Raw genomic sequence first — 19,478 nt, 5'->3', positions numbered from 1 at the left:
TTTCTATTCTGAAAATTAATGAGTTGTTTGAACTGAATTAACGTTAGTGTATATAAGTAATTGAAAAACTTACTCCAAATAAATAATTTATGTAAATGGTTATCTTTGCTCTGGAAACAGCTGGAACTCCGTCTATTACTATAAGTATTTTTCTTTATATGTGTATGTATTTCATAAACAAATCATTGTTTGGTCAAATAAATAGTTACTGAGTAAAAATGTTTCAGGGCCATTTTTCGTTATCATAAACGATTATGTAGTCCTTTGTTAAATAAATCGAAAGACAGACTATATTGTATCGCACTGTTACAATGTCTTAATACAGAGGCGCCAAAAAGTATTATGTCTGATTTTACAGAAAACCAGGAAATAAAACCTGCCCGCTTACTGTCGAACTATATTTCTTCTGGTGTGCATATATTACATGAACAGGAATATAAAAATAGTAAGCATACAAAATGAATGTCTGCGAATGCTACCTCCAACGCAGTAATGTAGTTAACCAGCTGATAAATGTCATGTTTTCACAGATTTCAAGTTGTATGCCAGAGGTTAATAGATTGTTCCAAGAATGTTATTCGTAGTTTGTTTAAGTTGCTACAAATAAGAAATGATAACAAGCCCACTTTTTAATTCAGTTTACAAGCATCTTAATGAGTAAATTCACTTCCATTTCAAGAAAGATTCATGTGTAAATCCATGATGCATTTGAGTGATTTTAAGATATATTGTTTTATATACTCTTATACCATTTCTTTTATGTGTCTCGTATGGGGCATGCGATGTAATGTATGGAATAAAGTGATAATAAACAATTAACATAGAAATGTTAAACATTTTTGAGTTTAGTATTATACTATAAATAAAGGAACTTTTTAAGACCCCCAATACAACTGAAATAATGCAGAAAAACAGAATATTACGATCAGTAACATCTGGTTTCTGAATTAGAAACATGTACAATTCATATTGGGGATAAAATTTAATGGACAATGTTCTAAATATTAACTACAACCGTGGATAAAAGAACTATTATAATGAACGTTTGTATCCATAACTTAATGGCAATTTATGAAAATTCCGCCATCGTTTTCAACAGTGGTTATTTCGTTTCAGGATCAATTTATATATCATAAATCAGTACTACCCAGATATTTAATGCTTCCTTATGATATGTTCACCGACAACATCTTTACATTTTGCCTTTTGAACAATATAGGTTATAAAATAGAAAAAAGACTAAACACAAATATTCATAAAAAAATTATCCTTTGGTTGTTTGATAAGTTCTTGTCTTGTGACGTATTTTTATTTTTATATGGGTGAGGATAAACATGAGATAATACAACACACTGTTATCTTAACAAATATCTTCTGTCAGAAGTTGTATAACCCTCAACTGATGAAGATAATTCTTATCTACATCATTTTTCTTATCAATTTACGCTTCCTAATTAATTGACATACAAGTCAGCAATCGCAAAAAGCTGTATCTTCTCCCAGTAAAAAAAAAACAAGAACGAAAAAAATTCTCATGTGACCCATTGCATTGAACAGCTATGTATGTGATGTACATAGAAAAATGATATAATAAAATGAACTGAACTCTTTTTTTTATCATCAAACTTTTATGACACATTCTATATATCTATTAAAATAATTATTATGTTCGTTAATTGTATTTTGTTAAAGAAGGGAAAGGAAACATTCATGATCAAAGTAAGTGAACTATAAGTTAAAACAAATTGATGCTATTGACGTGATTATTCAAAATAACAAAAACATCCCATCATAAACTATGACATTTAGAAATAAGAAAAATAATATTTTGAAGAAGATTTTTTTCATTTCATACTAAACATCTCTATTCAGACACATGATTATATTACAAATGCCATAGAAAGATAGAAAGTAAATTATAGTACTGACTTTGTTATTTCACAGATAGAATCGTCGCCTCCCTGAGGTGTCTAATGGCTGCATACGCTGTATATCATTTGATCTGAGGTATGTACTGTACTTGAAATGCATGTACTATATGTGTTCGTATATTTTACTTATGATACTTATATTATAATAACATTAAAATCATATTTTTCAATTAAGCCGTGATGAGCGGTCATAAATGTTTCAACTCCTGATTTGTTTAATTAAATTGATATAATATGGAAATGACATTACATAAAAAACATAAACGTTTCAATATACGTAGACCTCATTTAAGGCCATGGATGGCAACACTAATTAACCTTACTTTCATTAAGATATCAGGTAGTAAATAATTTCTTATATAAAAATGTTGTTATTCATATAAATGATAAGGTCAATTTAAAGACTCGTTGTTAAATGGGTTTTTCTCTTTTAATTAGCAAACTATTCGAATTTTCCTTATACAACATTTGTGAAAAATACCTGCTGTATTCGACATATAGATAAATGGCAAAAAGTAAAACAATCTTAGATAATATTTTATTTTATAAGGCTTAGAATTATGTGTATAAATTAGTGAAGAAATAATTTAGATAGCTTAATCAATATCAATCCCTTATCAGAATATTTGGTTCTAATCAAGCGTTTAGATCATCAGATGTAGTATTTTTTAGGTTGGAAGAATGATTCTTTTCTATTAAAAACCAGTGAATTATTTACATATGTTCAGTGTTATAAAGTATCCATACTTTTACAACGTGAAATAATAAGTATGAATCTAATTATTTGACATTCCAAGTTTGTCAAAACAATTTTTAGGTTAACGTGTGCTTTTTAAAGAAAATGTTCTTTGGAATTGTGATAATGGTATTCTTTTCATTCATGAATTGAATGATCTTTATCATATAGATAATTTACGCAGATATTTAAACGTTTCTAAATAATGTAATAGTAATTACTTTACTCTGTCAACAACTGAACATAATAAGTAACAAGTTATTGGAAACGTTGCTAGATTAAGAAACTTCTTATTGACGAAATTCCATTTCTCCTCCGATGTTTTTTTTTAGTCCCCTACCGGTTTACCGGAGGGGACTTTAGGTTTACCCTCCGTCCGTCTGTCCGTCCGTCTGTCTGTCAGTCCGTCAGTCCGTCCGTCCACAAAACTGGATCCCGCGATAACTTGAAAAGTACTGAAAATATTTTTATGAAACTTGGTATATGTATAGATGGCAGTATGGAGATTATGCACCCCTTTTTTTTCTTCCTATGTTGAAAATTCTGGTTGCTATGGCAACAAATAGGCTAAAAATATGGCAAATTTTACACATAAACTGGATCCAGTGATAACGCAAAAAGTACTGGAAATATTTTTATGAAACTTGACATATGGGTAGATGGCAGTCTTGAGATTATGCATGTCTTTTTCTTTTCTTCCTATGTTGAAAATTCTGGTTGCTTTGGCAACACATATACTGAAAATATGGCAAATTTTACACATAAACTGAATCCAGTGATAACTCAAAAAGCACTAGAAATATTTTTATGAAACTTGACATATGGGTAGATAGCAGTCTTGAGATTATGCATGTCTTATCTGTTCTTCCTATTTTGAAAAAATATCAGTTGCCTTGGCAACAAATAGGCTTAAAACATGGCAAATATAACAATATTTGTGATAAGTCAAAAAGAGCTGAAAATTTTTATGAAATTGCATCTTTAATTCAAGAGTTATCTCCGCTTTAAGAATTTTGCTTTTAAAATGTTATATTTTGGTAACAGGGATGTTTCAAATATTAACTTTAGAGTGTCCTTCAGTCCGTCTGTCTGTCTGTTCATAAAAACTGTTTCCTGTGATCACTTTTAAAGAACTTTTCCAACAAGTTTACTTAAAATAGAGAAAAAATGAAACATAAGTGAATGGCCAATGGCCCTTCAGAATGTTGATGGGGTTCTAACCGGTAGGGGACTTATGGATTGCTTGCAATACTATGATAATTGCTTGTTGTAAATGACATGCAAGTTTACTCGTACATAATATTCTTTTTCTTTACTGCGCCCTAATCAAATAATATACAAGTCCATAATTGCATGCCAACTTTCTTTCCAAAATGATTAAAACCAGAACGATAGAAATAGCTCATGTGACCACTGGCATAACTCACACAGCGACAAGTATGACGCTCAGATGAAAGTCTATAAATATACAATGAATTAAACTATAAACTGAACATCAAGCTGATCTACAATTATACCTTTCTTTAAAATAATATTAAAAAAACATCCTTTTTTATTCACATTTTGTGAAAAACTTTCACGGACAGTAATTAGCGAAGCAAATTGCTGTATTGTTATTTATTGAAATACGTCATTGGACTCTTGAAGTGATTTTTCAAAATTATTTCCTTCCCGTTAGGAACACTGAAGAGTGTTTTATTTGTGTTGGACCACCTTAACGCTGAATATTGTAAAAATAATATAATTGATTAAATTAAAAATGCTTTTGAAAAGCCAATCATTGTGCCGACTTTGTTATTTCCGAGTGTGTATGTGACCGTAGTTACTTTACAAATATCATTTAATCTGATGTTTTACTGAAAAAGAAATGTGATACATAGAATATTTTTACTTTGGTAGAATTATATCATAATGTATTATAGTCAAACATAGCATGCAACATTTAAAGTTCGTCATATTGGACGATCTATAATTTTATTTGCATATTGTAAATAAGAACCAATATACTTAAAATGAATTAAATGGAGTACATCTAAACAAACTTTCAAAACTTACAGTTCAAACATTGATAGTAAGTTAATTGACAAGAACTGTCAACTTATATTACATTAACTATGTGAGTCATTTTACCAGGTATACATGACTAGGAAAAATAGATATGTCAATTCGGACATTTGACAACAACATCTATACAGAATTGTTTCGTTGTTTTGGAATCACGTATGGTACTTTGTAATTAGAACTATTAACATAACTACTTATAGTGTAACAGTTTCTATGACAGACAACTGCAATTAAAACAATGGATTATTTGATGATAGTATAGCTTGACCTGCTCTTTAATAAATGTTTAAGGGTAATTTTTTATATTTAGATTTTTTAATAAATTACTTGTTTCTAAATTATGAATGCATTATTTATTAAATGTCGTAGGTAATGGGGTAAGATAATAAGAAAACTGATTTAAGATTTGTTTAATACAATTATTATGTATCACAATCAACCTTATGATTCAGCGTAGAGTATTTACATAAACATGTCAAGTTTTAAGCGCAAAATATACGTACAAATACGTCCAAAATAACTTTCTCTACTAATTTATAATATTCAAACATTAACTATCACTTTTAACTTATATTTTGAAATGAAATTAAAATAAATGAAAAAAAAACGTGATAATAAGGCCCTTATTGGATTGAATGAACTTATATGAAATTCGAACTTTTTTAAATTTATTTGCTGGGGTTGTTTTTGTTTTCTGTTTGTTTTTTTTTTGCGCCTTAAACATATGATGCCATATTTATAAATATCTTAAGCAAATATTGCAAATATAATGTATAATGGAGAAACTATCTTATAACATTATTATCAGAAATGTCGTTATCGGTTTTTCTCTTCTTTTTATATATATGTGGTTGATAAAATGACAAAATACGAGTGTTCCACTAAGAATCATGATTTAAGTGTTTGAAAGAAAAATCTAATAAAAGCTCTTTTACGACATTTGACATGATTTAATATGTCTTTTCTTTTACCTGCGGTTGAATTGGTGTTTTACAATTGTTACTTGTAATTGTTTCGCTTAAAACAACACACTTTCAGCAAGCCTTGTGATGTTTAAATAGATAGTATGATATAAGGTAAACAAATAAATCATCAAATTCATTGAATAACTATGTCAGTAAATGAAAAACGTTACTCGTATGGCATTCATCATAATCAACACTTAACCTGCAAAGACCGGGAGAAAGAAGACTTTGTCACAAGTATAGACGACATCCGTGGAGTCTCCAGGTTATATATTTTGGCTGAATTACATAAATTTGTCAACCTGATATCCCCAAATTGATAATGGGCAATTCTCAGAACTCGACAAGTCTTTTAAAGAAATTAAGCATGTTTGGGTTTAAACGGGCATTGACACTTTTAATCGTGTGTATTGTGCTCTTCAACTCTACATCTAATTCTCCAACATATTTATCAGAGACATCTAAATAATTGTAACAAAATGTTCAAATTTTATTTAAAACAATATAAAATAAAAACAAAATCTAACATTCATGTGTATGCAACATTTTTATCGAATTTTTAACCATTTAACAAGACAATAATACAAAACTATCAAAATAGTCAGTCATCTGTTATACATCATTTTACGTTGAACTTTGAGACAGCTGACTAAAACCAGACAAGTGTGTTAGTTCCGATGCAGTGAAAGCTTGTATGTACAACACCTGAATAAATATTGAACCTGGCTATTTGGCATGGGTACCAGCTGAATATACAATACAAAACATAAATACTTTATTGTAAAGCATAACATATAGGCATGTGTTGTCTTATTATATATACACGTATATCATAATTGAAAGTAGAATCATAATTGCATGGTACAATAACATACTATACGTTAAATACCAAACATTCATCATACATGTTAAATTCTTTTAGGTCATTTGCAGTGGATTATTTCAATATGAAAATTAACATAATAAGTTGCTAATTTCAAGAAATTTATCTTGAAAGAAGAATAGGGCTATGTATTTGTGACTTCCATATTGTTTCTTTTTTGCAGATCAAATTCCGCTTATATCGATTGGTGGTATATAACATTACATATCATCTCACATTTGTGATATTACATGATAATATGATTTCAAAACACAATATATCTACTGGTAAAAAATCTGAATTCATATTATAAAGATTATCGTATAATTTGTAAATATTCAGCTCTATCTGAAGCATATAAAACGTCTCGCGTTCAAGAATATTGAGACTCTGATAAACGTACTTTACATTAAAACACATAATTAATGGACTGAAATGTGATGTTATAATGGTTCAAATAGTTAAAAAAGAATGCTAGATTATCATGTCTCGTGTGTATATAGTTTTTCAAGGCTCCTAAATTCCATTTCATTGTTCAAGAGAAAACGTTTTTCAAAACTTACGTGTAAGGATAATGGTTAAGCAAATAAGAATGTCAATGATAATTATTTTAAAATTTTTAGGGAAAGATAGATATATAATTAATTGACTTATACATGAAGTGCATACATAATGTAGTCGTTTTGTAAGTAAAGTATTTGTCTATATCACTTCATTAGCAGTAAGCGATATTTTGAAAGATAAACATGTATTCAATAATTAACATGTACCCTCTTATGACCGTATATTATTACATTATCCTTTATAACATTCAAAACAGACATTCATATCAAGTTAATTCCAATCAAAATACTATAACTATATTTTGATAACTCAATAAAACGTCATAGCGGCTTTCATAACATGTGCGATGAGTTTAAATAAGTCCGACCAGGCTTGTTCGAGTTCTGAATTCCATTTTTCACCAATAACTGGTTGTATCGCCAATATAAACTGTGGTCCTATCAGCTGAAACAAAATATAAAGTGTTATTTATCATAGTCAGACCTCTGATTCCATTACTATATACAGATTTAGTATATACTTATAAATGAAATATTGGGAAATATTGATGAAATAAAATGTGTATTTTCATTTTCCTTATTTCCACTGTAAAAAAAATATTATCCACTGCAGTGAAACATATTTTCCGTTTTTCTACTGGTCAGCCAATACACAACATTAAAGGAGAAGTTTTAAGAATTTTTAGGTTTATTTGTTTTCAACTGTACAAAAACTTATTTCTTGACGATATACTTAATAAATTTTAAAGGGATCAATGGACTTGTTTCAACATGAGCAAATTTTAATATTTATTTAAATAAACTTAATGTTTTAATAACATTATAATTTTATAATTTTAATTATCTTAACACACAACTGTTATTATTCAGAAATTCACAATGCTTTCACTGGATATTAGCTGATAAGAAAATAATCTTTTTAGCGTGATATACGATTGTAATGAAATTAAATATTATTGATAATAATTTGTGCTTAGACTGTACCAAAATAAAAACAAAATGTATATCTATTGTACCATAAACTGAGTACAAATGAAAGACCTTAAGTCGAAAAAGTACTTACATCCATGTAGTCGACCTTTGCTGTATACATGACATGTCGAGCACCAAGATCATGTAATGTTTTAAACATGATGTCTGGCTCATGAATACATGTAAGGCACTTGTCTACAGTTCCCATAACTCGCATAGCGTGTGACCTTAATTGGTTGCTATGTGTTAAATCTTCAGGACTCATTCCTTTAAATGTTGTGAATGCATCTTGTACATCTGGATGGCTCGCAAAAAGCCTGAAATTGAAAATAATCATCTGTAAAGCCAATATATTAACGAATGTAGGATAGATGATGGTTATTATGAACTGCCTTTCATGTGTGGTTTTGATCTTAACAGTTTTATCCTATCAATTACGTTCATTCGGCACATTAATCTTTGTAACTGATTAAATGGTTCATTTCTTACCTAAAGCATGTTGTATTATATAGTAAAGGATATTAAAGCGCACATAGAACTTGCTTTTAGAGCCGTTTAGAGATATCATTGTACATCATTAGCACGGAGAAAATCTCAAATCAGAGGCTTAATGACCTACTTCTAAACTGAAGCTCAGCATAATTGAACTTGTTGATAAATAGCCCCAAACTGAAAGGTTAAAGTACCTCATAACTCAACACACTGTATCTTTATTAATTTTTTAAAAAAGAAAATGGCGAAATAGAATGAATACGATAGGTTTTTTAGATAAAACCTTAGATGATATAAGTAAATCAGTTTAATACTACACACGGTTATTGTATCATTAATATGGAGTCAGTTAATTGATATATCTAAACAAATTACTTAAAATATACATTATGTTCTCAAGTTATATGGAGATGTTTTAATAAGCTTCACAGTGTTATTTAAATGAAGAGAAAATAGAATAGATGATAGCTCTTAAATAAATAATACGTCGAAAAAATGATATCTTATCAAAAGAATGTAAGACTCATGTCAAAGCAAAACAGATAAAAATATTGCACAATCATATAAAAGTTATATGATCAATAATTAAGCACATTAGTACGAAACATTCAAATCTAATATCTAGTAAAGTTAACATGTTATATTTTTATTATGTGTTTGAACTGAAGTCAGAAGTTTACACACTATACAGGATCGACATTTTGCTCTGGTGCCCCGCGGAGCGAAAGGCAAAACACGAAAATACGACAAAATGATCACCTTCTCAATTTTTCGCCATGGTGCCCCAAATGGCACAAATCAGTCACTAAAGTTTTCGAAAAAGATCATTTGATCAGAACAGCTTTTTAGTTTTCAGTTAGACTTTGTAAGATTGATTTCAGTAAGAATACAGAAGCACGCGAAAAATGTGCTAAAGCAATATTAAGCTATGAATATTTCATCATTAGATGGTCTTATTATAATTAGTTTAATTACGTGAACGATATAAAACTAGTTTAACCATGTACATCACGTGGTAAAAATATAAATTTGAATAACATAAAGAAAACCTGATATAATTAAGGAGAGTGAATCAATACAGATTGTTTTAAAGTACAAATAACGCTAAATAAATAATTATTTTAAAATTGTTTTTTTTTTAATTTGTAATTTGAGTGTCTTATGCATCAAAACTATTGTATAATATTGCGGTTTACTGTCTTAATCAGCACCATTGAAATTATTGGTAAAACTATATTTACCGTATTCGACATCACCATTGGAGTTATTGGTTAAACTAATTACAGCACCATTGGGTTTCCTTGTTAAACTAATATTAACCGTGTACAGCAGCACCTTTGGGACTTTCTAGTAAAACTAAAATTAACCGTGTACGGCAACATCATTTGAATTTCTAGTAAAATTAATATTAACCGTGTACGGCATCATCATTGGACTTTCTAGTAAAACTAAAATTAACCGTGTACGGCAACATCATTGCGATTTCTAGTAAAACTAATCTTATACTTGTACGGGAACATCATTGGGATTTCTAGTAAAACTAATATTAACCGTGTACGGCAACATCATTGGGATTTCTAGTAAAACTAATATTAACCTTGTACGGCAACATCATTGGGATTTCTAGTAAAACTTATATTAACCTTGTACGGGAAGACCATTTGGATTTCTAGCAAAACTAACATTAACCGTGTACGGTAGCACCATTGGGATTTCTAGTTAAACTTATATTTAAAAAACCGTGTAAGGGAGCACCATTGGGATTTCTAGATAAAGTGATACATGTATTAACCTTGTATGGCAGCACTATTTGGATACTAGGGCTATAAGAGGTATATTTCTTCAATACCTTTTCCGAAATTCTTCGTTTTCCGGAACAACCTTCCAGGCCAAAATGTAGTATAAAATGCAACTTGCAAATCAGTTATAAAAGCGTCAATTTGTGCTTGTTTAAAAAAATATCTGAGATAAACTGAAAAAGACGTGTTTTCTTCAAAATTACACGAATTTCCCCCTCATTTTTCTTGATTTGATATTTATCTAAAGGAAGCTACTAGTACTATATAGATGATTCAGACAGGAATTTTCACATTTCTCGGTGATCTTACTCCGAAACCAGATAACGCTTTCATATTCTGTTGTTTGAACTGAATTAACGTAAGTGTATATAAGTAATTGGAAAACTTACTCCAAATAAATGATTTATGTAAATGGTTATCTTTGCTCTAGAAACAGCTTGAGCTCCGTCTATTACTATTAGTATGTCTATAGATATGTGTATGTATTTCATAAAAATTCTCGTTTGGTCAAATAAATAGTCACGGAGTAAAACTGTTTCAGGGCCATTTTCCATTACCATATACTATTATTTTGCCAATGCTACATTAGTTTTTGTTTTCGTTAAATAAATTAAAAGACAGTCTATATGGAATCGTACTGTTACAATGTCTTAATACAGATGCACCAAGAAGTAATATACTGATTTTTGCACACAAAAACAGAAGGAAAAAAAACAAAAAAAAAACAGGAAATAAAACCTCCCCGCTTACTGTCGAACTTTCTTTCTTCTGGTGTGCAACATTATCAAATAAACAGGAATATAAGATTGTTGAGCATACAAAATGAATGTCTACGAATGCTACCTCTAACGCAGTAATGGAGTTCCACAGCTGATAAATGTCATGTTTTGGCAGATGTGAAGTTGTATGCCAGAGGTTAATAAGATTTTTCCAAGAATGCTATTCGTAGTTTGTTTAAGTTGGTACGAATAGAAAATGATAACAAGCCCTCTTTTATTAATTTATTTTACATGCATGTAAATATGTTATCTTATTGAGTAAAGTCACTTTTATTTAATGAATTAAAGGAATTATCTCATGAAGTTAAGGAACTATAAGAGATATTGTTTTATGTACCTATATATAATTTATTTGATATGTCTCGCTCGGGACATGCGATGTAATGTTTGAACAAATGTGATAATAAACCATTTACATATAAATATTAAACATTTCTGAATTTACTATCGAACTAAAGTAAAGGAACTATATAAAAACCCCCAAAAAACCCTAAAAAAATATAGAAAAAAAAAACCTTTTTGAAGGTGATTATGATCAGAAACATCTGTTTCAAAATAAAAGCAGTACTTTTTTTCAGGGGGGGAAAAAATTTTATATTAAGGAATTAACTACAATTTTTCCAAATATTTCTAGGAACCGTGGATAAAAGAACTGCTATAATGAACGTTTGTATCCATATATAATCAACCAGTTAATATGTTATCCTTCATTTTAATCATATACGATACAAATATTTGTTAACTATATAGGTTACACAATTGAAATAGAATGAACACAATTGTTTCTTTGTTTACTTTGATAAATTCAACTTGTGACGTATTTTATAGGGGTAAGGATAATCATTAGATCATAAACAAACTGTTATCTTAACAAATATCTTCTGTCAGAGGTTGTATAACCCTCAACTGATGAAGATAATTCTTATCTACATCATTTTTCTGATCATTTTACGCTTCCTAATTAATTGACATACAAGTCTACAGTCGCAAAAAGCTGCATCTTCTCCCCCAACCCCCCACCCCCCCCCCCAAAAAAAAAAAAAGAACGGAAAAAATTCTCATTACATTGAACAGCTATGTATATGACAAAGAAAAAAAATATCATAAAATGAACTGGACTCTTTCTTTATCATCAAGCTGCAGTTAAAGCTTTTATGATACATTCTATATATCTATTATTAAAATATGTTCGTAAATCGTATTTTGTTAAAGAAGGGAAAAGTTCATGATCAAAGTAAGTGGACTATAAGTGAAAATAAATTGCTATAGAAGTGATAATTGAAAAAAAAAATTAATCATAAACTATTTGGAAATAAGAAAAGAACATTTTGAAGAAGATTTTTTTTCATTTCGTTTTAAACATCTCTATTCAGACACATAGCATAGTATAATTGATTGAATTACAAATGCCATAGAAAGCAAATTACAGTACTGACATTGTTATTTCAGAGATAGAATCGTCGCCTCCCTGAGGTGTCTAATGGCGACATTCGCTGTATATCATTTGATCTGATGTCGTTATGAACTGTCCTTGAAATGTATGTACTATATGTGTTCTTAAATTATACTCATTATACTTCTGTAATAATAACATTTAAATCAAACGAAACCTGCATCATTTCCAATTTAGCCGTGATGTGCGGTCATAAATGTTTCAAATTTTGATTATTTTAATTAAACTGATATTATACATAAAGGACATTATACTTACATAAAAAGAAGCATATACGTTTGAATATACATACACAATATTGCAGGCCAATGATGGCAACACTAAATTTACCTTACTTTCATTAAGATATCAGCAAGTAAATAATTCCTTATTACATGTATATTAATTTTGCTGTTTAAATAACTGATAAGGTCAATTTAAAGACTCGTTGTTAAAAATGAATATGAAGGGGTTTTTCTCTTTAGAAAATAATTCAAATTATTGAATATTTAAAGTACTTCTTAAACAAAATTTGTGAAAAGAATACCTGCCTTATTCGACACAAAATAGATGTCAGTAAGTAAAGCAAACTTAGTTAAACATCTTAAATAATTCTTTATTTTATTACCCTAAGAATTATGTGTATAAACTAGTGAAGAAATAATTTAGAAGGATAAATTAATATCAATACCTTAATAAGAATGTTCGCTTCTTATCAAGCGCTCAGATTATCAGATGTAATATTATTTAGGTTGAAAGTATGGTCCTTTTCATAGCCAGTGAATTATTAACATATGTTTCAATTTTAGTGAAATAATTTATCCATACTTTTACAACGTGAAATAATAAGTATGAATCTTATAATTTGACATTCCAAGTTTGTCAAAACAAACTTTGAGGTTAATGTGTGCTTTTTTGAAGAACAAAAACAAAACTGTACGTACTTACACAATCCCATATGTTGTTTGGAATTATGATGGTATTGTTTTCATTCGTGAAATAAATGATCTTTATTATATAGATAACATTTAAACGTAACTATATAATGTAATAGTACTTTCTATATTTCGTTAATAAATGAACATAATAAGAAATTGAAAACGTTCCCAGATGAACATAATTCTAATTGACAAAATTTCATTTCTCTTTCAATGTTTCTTAGTAAATGGCATACAAGTTTATAATCGCACAAAACCTATCTCCATTCTTAAGACGGTAATTTTGATCTTCATAATATTAATTTTCTGTATAGAACGCTAATTAAATGATAAACAAGTCTACAATCCAATGCCAATCTTCTTTCCCAAATGATTAAAACCAGAACAATAGAAATATTTAATGTGACCACTGGCATAAATCGCACAGCGACAAGTATGACGTTCAGATATGCAATGAACTAAACTATAAATTGAACATCAAGCTGCAATACAAGTATACCTTCTATAATATAATTATAAAAACATCCTTTTTCATTCACGTTTGTGAAAACTTTTCATGAACAGTAATTTGCGGAGAAAATTGCTGTATTGTTATTTAATGAAATATGTCATTTGTCTATTGAAGATGATTATTCAAAATAATTTCCTTCCTGTTAGTAGCAGAGAAAATGTTGGGTTTTGTTGTTGTTTTTTTTTAAATGAAATGAGTTTGTTTTTTTATATCATAACGGTATTTTATTTAATGCTTTTCAGTGAATTACTGATTTATCCATGAAAATTATATTTGATAATTTCACAGTGAAAATTATCAAAATATAATTTCACACTTTTCAATGACAAAACTACTTTCGTAAGATTTTCCCCATGTGGTACCTCAATTTTATTTTTGCTGACAATTCTGACAATGCCAGGCTGTTTAGAGAAAAGCAAAGCTGAAATTGATAAATAACTTAAATGTCAAAAGTAATAAAAAGAAGAAAACTGACTTCTTTTCATCCAAATTACCAATCAGTAAATATCGTCTATCAATTTTTTTGTTTCATTTTAACAGTCTAAAAATACATTCCTTCTACACGAAAAACTGCTCTTGATGACATTTAGGCATATTTAAGCATCCTTCGAGCAATAACTGCCGTATGCTTTTTGAAAATTTGAAAAGCTATGATAGCCATCAGCCCGAAGAATATGTAAACAACCCAGCGTTCTTCAGGCAGCTTTTCAACAATTCCAAGTTTCCAATTTCCTAGCCACTTTTTGAATGTTTACAATGTACACATCTGTCAACACTTGTTTATTGTCATTAACAATCCTCAAATAAGTTTCGCCACTCGTGAGAATACTGTTTTTAAAGCCCACTCGATGAAATAAATATAATATATAACCAACATTTTAGTTTCGTCGTACTGGACGATTTTTAATTCTATGTGTATATTGTTCATTAAAACCATGATACATAAATAAAATTAACAGAGTAAATCTAAATATACGTTCAAGTCTTTCAGTTCAAACATTGATAACACTATCGACTTATATTAAATTAATTTGTAAGTCATCAACAGCGTTTTCTAGCATTACGTTCGTCATTATCAACACTATCTAGCATTACATTAACTAAGTCACGAACAACACTCTATAGTATAATATTAACTATGTAAGTGGTCAGAAAAACTATCTAATATAATATTTACTGACTTAGTCATTAACTATCTAACATTACTTACATTAACTATGTAAGTGATCGTTAACACTATCTAATATTACATAAACTGAGTAATTTAGCAGCAACATTAACTATGTAAGTGATTGGAAACACTATCTAACATTGCATGAACTGAGTTAGTCATTACCAACACCATCGAACATTACATTAACTATGAAAGTGATCGGAAACACTTATCTTACATTACATGAATGGAGTCAGACATTAACAACACTATCTAGCATTACATTAACTAAGTAAGTGATCGGAATCACTATCTAACATTACACGAATTGAGTTAGTTATTAACAACACTGTCTAACATTACATTACCTATGTAAGTGATCGGAATCACTATCTAACATTACACGAATTGAGTTATATCTTACATTACATGAACATTAACTTACTTATTCATCAGCAGTATACAAGTTATTACTACATGAATTTATAATTTTAATAACTGATAGTTTAATGTGAATGTAATGTGTATCTATTTCAAATATTTAACCTTCGACAAGATAATCTAATTATTTTCTTAATATCCTAATAATTATTAAAATGACTAAGTATACAAAATTCTTATAAACATTTTTGAAATAATTTTTAAACTTTTGTTAAATTAATTCAAACATTTAGATTTGTCTTCAATTTGCAAATACAAAATGTCGTTTTAAAGAGATTTAATGAATTCGAGAAGTGTAAATGTATAAATTTTCTAGCTTAAAGAAAATGTATTTTATTAATTATTTCAATTAAATAAGAAGAGTGATCAGAAAATACGTAAACGTTTCCAGTAATATATTTATTTGACGTCTCAAAGCTTTAGCAGATTGAATTTGTGGTAAAATCATGAATGTTTTCTGAAAATGATTTCACTTTATTCAACTCAATTCAAAATGTATTTGGCACTTAAATCATTTAGCCATCATTATATTCATAAAGCCCAAATTGTTGTGATTACACACACCACACATAATTGCTAATGACATAACATATCTAATGGCGTCATGACCTGTTAGTAAAACAAACACTTTCTGTAGAACATACAATATTGCCCATTTATCTAGCTGAACTACATTGTACGAGTAAAAGAATAAATGGAAATTGTGTCACACAATCAGTCCGTTTTTAGTATAAGTACTTAACCATGGTAAGCATACAAATTTGCTAATTTCATTCTAGATTGTAAGCAAAAATTCAAATAATATACAGATTTATCATGCAATGATGTCATGATTTGATAACGACTTTTAGCACAGCGCAAGACAATACGAGGAAAACTCTTATAGACATTACTTCAATCCTTTAAATAAGTATGTAGATTAGAAAATGTGTTTGTTTTGCATGTGAGTTCACTCGTGAACACCATATTACGTATTTTCATTCATGGCTACGCCACTTATGAAATTTCAAAAACACTGTTAACTTTGTAAACAAATATCCTGTTTGTAAATTCTGACTAGTTAGTACTATATGTATGTCTTAACTGCCCTAAATTTATTATCCGTTTCTTTTATAAATTGTCCAGACAATTTGTATCAGGTTTTAGATATTCTTAATTCTTGTAACTTATTATTTTGTACAGAACGCATATGCAATTTCTATTCTCAACGCATATTGTGTTGAATGTATGCTCTTTAAAGTTTGTTATTTTAAGGCATGCAAAACAATTGTAGGATATTATGGAGTAAATTCATTCACATATTAAAATGCAATGCAATGCAAAGTTCTGAGGTCCCTAATCTCCGAATGTTATATAACATGAATCGACAACTGTGTATAAAAACAGGTAATCTCGCAGTGGTTTGTGCCAATGAAAATGTTGTTCTTGTGCAAATATACATTTAACCTAGATTTGCACGTAATTACGTAAATTTAAGATGTAAATTATGCGGGTATATAAAGTTCATGTTTTGTATCAATTAAGATATGAATATAAAGATCAACAAACGAATGCACACTTAGGGACCATTTCCAACTGCGGTCCACTGGAGAGACACAAAATGAAAGCAATTTTCGGAAAAGCCGTTTTTGTTATTAAGCATTTAGCGGAGGATCACAAAATATCAATATGTGATGCAAGTATTTTCATTGTCTGCAATTTCCTTTTATGTAAATTTATCTTACTTTCGCATGAATACTATACACTAAAGATGGAAGTTAGAAAAAAGCAACAATAAACAAGATATACATTCTACCCAGATCTTGCTTTTAAAATAAGTCAGTCTTGCAGATTATCTCTCAAGTTTTAATTACAGGCTACATGTGTAGAAGACACAAAAAGAAATACAAATCAATTACGGCTTACAAAACATGCGTCTGCTTTTTTTCTTTCATTGTTAAAAGGAAATTACTTTCTAAATTATCAAAGAAATTATTCGATTTAATATCTTCAGTGTCTTATGAATATGTCAAAATTATTGATGCAGGAACTTATAACGGTGTATTACAAAAAACGGAATACAGTCTAATGTTGTCAAATGTTGATCACGTTAATGCTGGCCCAGTCTAGGAACTAGATACTGACTATATAATTTCCATTGATAAAATCATATCATGCGATGAAAACTTTCGTATTACCAGTTGCCTAACAAGTTCACTTGTTAGTGAGCTTTGTAATTGAATGTGATAGAAAAGTATTCATAGGAAAAAATTCCGACTCTAGTATGTCTTATAAAGAAATATATTAGCTAGGCAAATATCAGGAGTGGTTAGATTAGAGTTAAATCCTTGCGGAACATTGAAATATTATGTTCAAGTAATTAGTTTGTTAATATTTTGTTTATATAAACAGACAAATAAGCACCATTATTTCTGAAGCAAAATTACATGTTTATAGAGGATGTTTGTTTTTTTGTGTAAGACAAAATAATAATCATTTTACCCTTTTTTGTACATAATAACGAGTATAAATCACATTTCGATGTAACATGAATATATAAATCTTTTTCCCCACTGGTAGCCCCATAATTTCAGGAGCTGTTATAAAAAATAAAAATAATAAGGCTGAAAATTAGTTCAAAAATGAATATAACCCGGGTATGATGATATAAAATTTTAGAAAGAAAGACATGAATGAATGTTTACTTGAATAAATATAACAAATAACATTTGTGTTTCTAAAAGATGAAGTATTTTATAACATTGATACCTAGAGGAGTAATTTATAATGTTGAATTCTGCTTAAGCCGGTGCTAGGGACTTGAACTGTAACTTGCTATCATGAACAGGCTTAACAATTTTAAACATATTCAAAAAGGGGGACTTTTTAGAGGATTGTAACAAACACTTATGTATTGTAATTAAATGTATATACGTCCAAGAAACGACAAGGATTTGAAAATGGAACTTTTTGAAAGGCCTGTCTTACTAACACTGAATTATTTAGTTATCTTTTTGGCTGGTGAATGCCAATGGTTTTACACAATGTATTACAGTTATTGCTCGTTTATACTTTACTGGGCCAAAATGTCTTAAAGAGCAAGAGCAATTTTACATGTGAAAGGACATGTAATTATCAATGAATATTACGAACGTAATCAAGCAGGAAACGTTCAATTTGATCACCATGTGAATTGAACGAACATGAAGAATCTAAGTAAGTTTTATCCATTTAATTATGATTGTGGTCAGTATTTAACTTGTAATCGTACGAACAGGACTAATTATGTCTGAATTGATAATAATTTTTAATTGAAAATATAACTGTTTACTTAATTGTAAAGATTATTAGGATTTAAATTGTCACACATTGCTAACATACTTTCGAGTTATATTTTTGATTTGCTCAAAACGTTTATATTTCAAGTTTTATATAGAAGTTATTATTAAATTTGTCTTGAACTATGAATACATTCAATATCACATTCAATATCACCTTACATGTACGCTTATCAATAAAGAGCAATCTTCAACTTGACTTCATCATATTTGCCTGGGCGTGTTTTATAAATACTTATATGAAACAACAACAGACGCCAGACGTTATTAAAAAAGAAAACGACGAGTTAATTACATTAGTAAACAACTAACTTATAGCATCAATGCTAGTTTACATGGGAAATACTCTGCACCAAAATGACGATGAAAACTGATAATTATATATTAAGTTACTATGCTGCATAATTCGTCAGGACATTCACGTGTTTGTATATTGGTCAGAATTGGTTCCGTTATAACATTACTATGTAACTTTTAGGCTTTTGCTTTTCTCTGCCCCTGCCCTTTTGGCGACCCTTATGGT

At 29.1% G+C, this 19,478-nt stretch overlaps 1 protein-coding gene across 4 annotated transcripts in view; it reads right to left on the bottom strand.

The window, feature by feature from the left end:
- The window catches only part of LOC132731634 (globin C, coelomic-like), a 42,913-nt gene that overhangs the window by 4,462 nt on the left and 18,973 nt on the right, over window positions 1–19,478 (bottom strand). For 2 of the 4 annotated variants that reach the window (XM_060717848.1, XM_060717846.1), the window contains exons 2-3: window positions 8,185–8,410; window positions 6,163–7,566 (exon numbers count right to left, since the gene is read on the bottom strand). The exons of the other annotated variants lie outside the window; for them this stretch is intronic. In XM_060717848.1, coding sequence (XP_060573831.1) covers window positions 7,432–7,566; window positions 8,185–8,410 — 361 coding nt within the window. In that variant the 3' untranslated portion in view covers window positions 6,163–7,431. Of the gene's footprint in view, window positions 1–6,162; window positions 7,567–8,184; window positions 8,411–19,478 lie in introns of those variants that run through there. 4 annotated transcript variants of the gene reach the window in all.

The sequence above is a fragment of the Ruditapes philippinarum genome, unplaced genomic scaffold, assembly GCF_026571515.1.
Source record: "Ruditapes philippinarum isolate M1 unplaced genomic scaffold, ASM2657151v2 ctg2622_1_1_1_1, whole genome shotgun sequence".
Classification (NCBI taxonomy): domain Eukaryota; kingdom Metazoa; phylum Mollusca; class Bivalvia; order Venerida; family Veneridae; genus Ruditapes; species Ruditapes philippinarum.
This window is presented reverse-complemented; position numbering and strand designations above follow the sequence as displayed.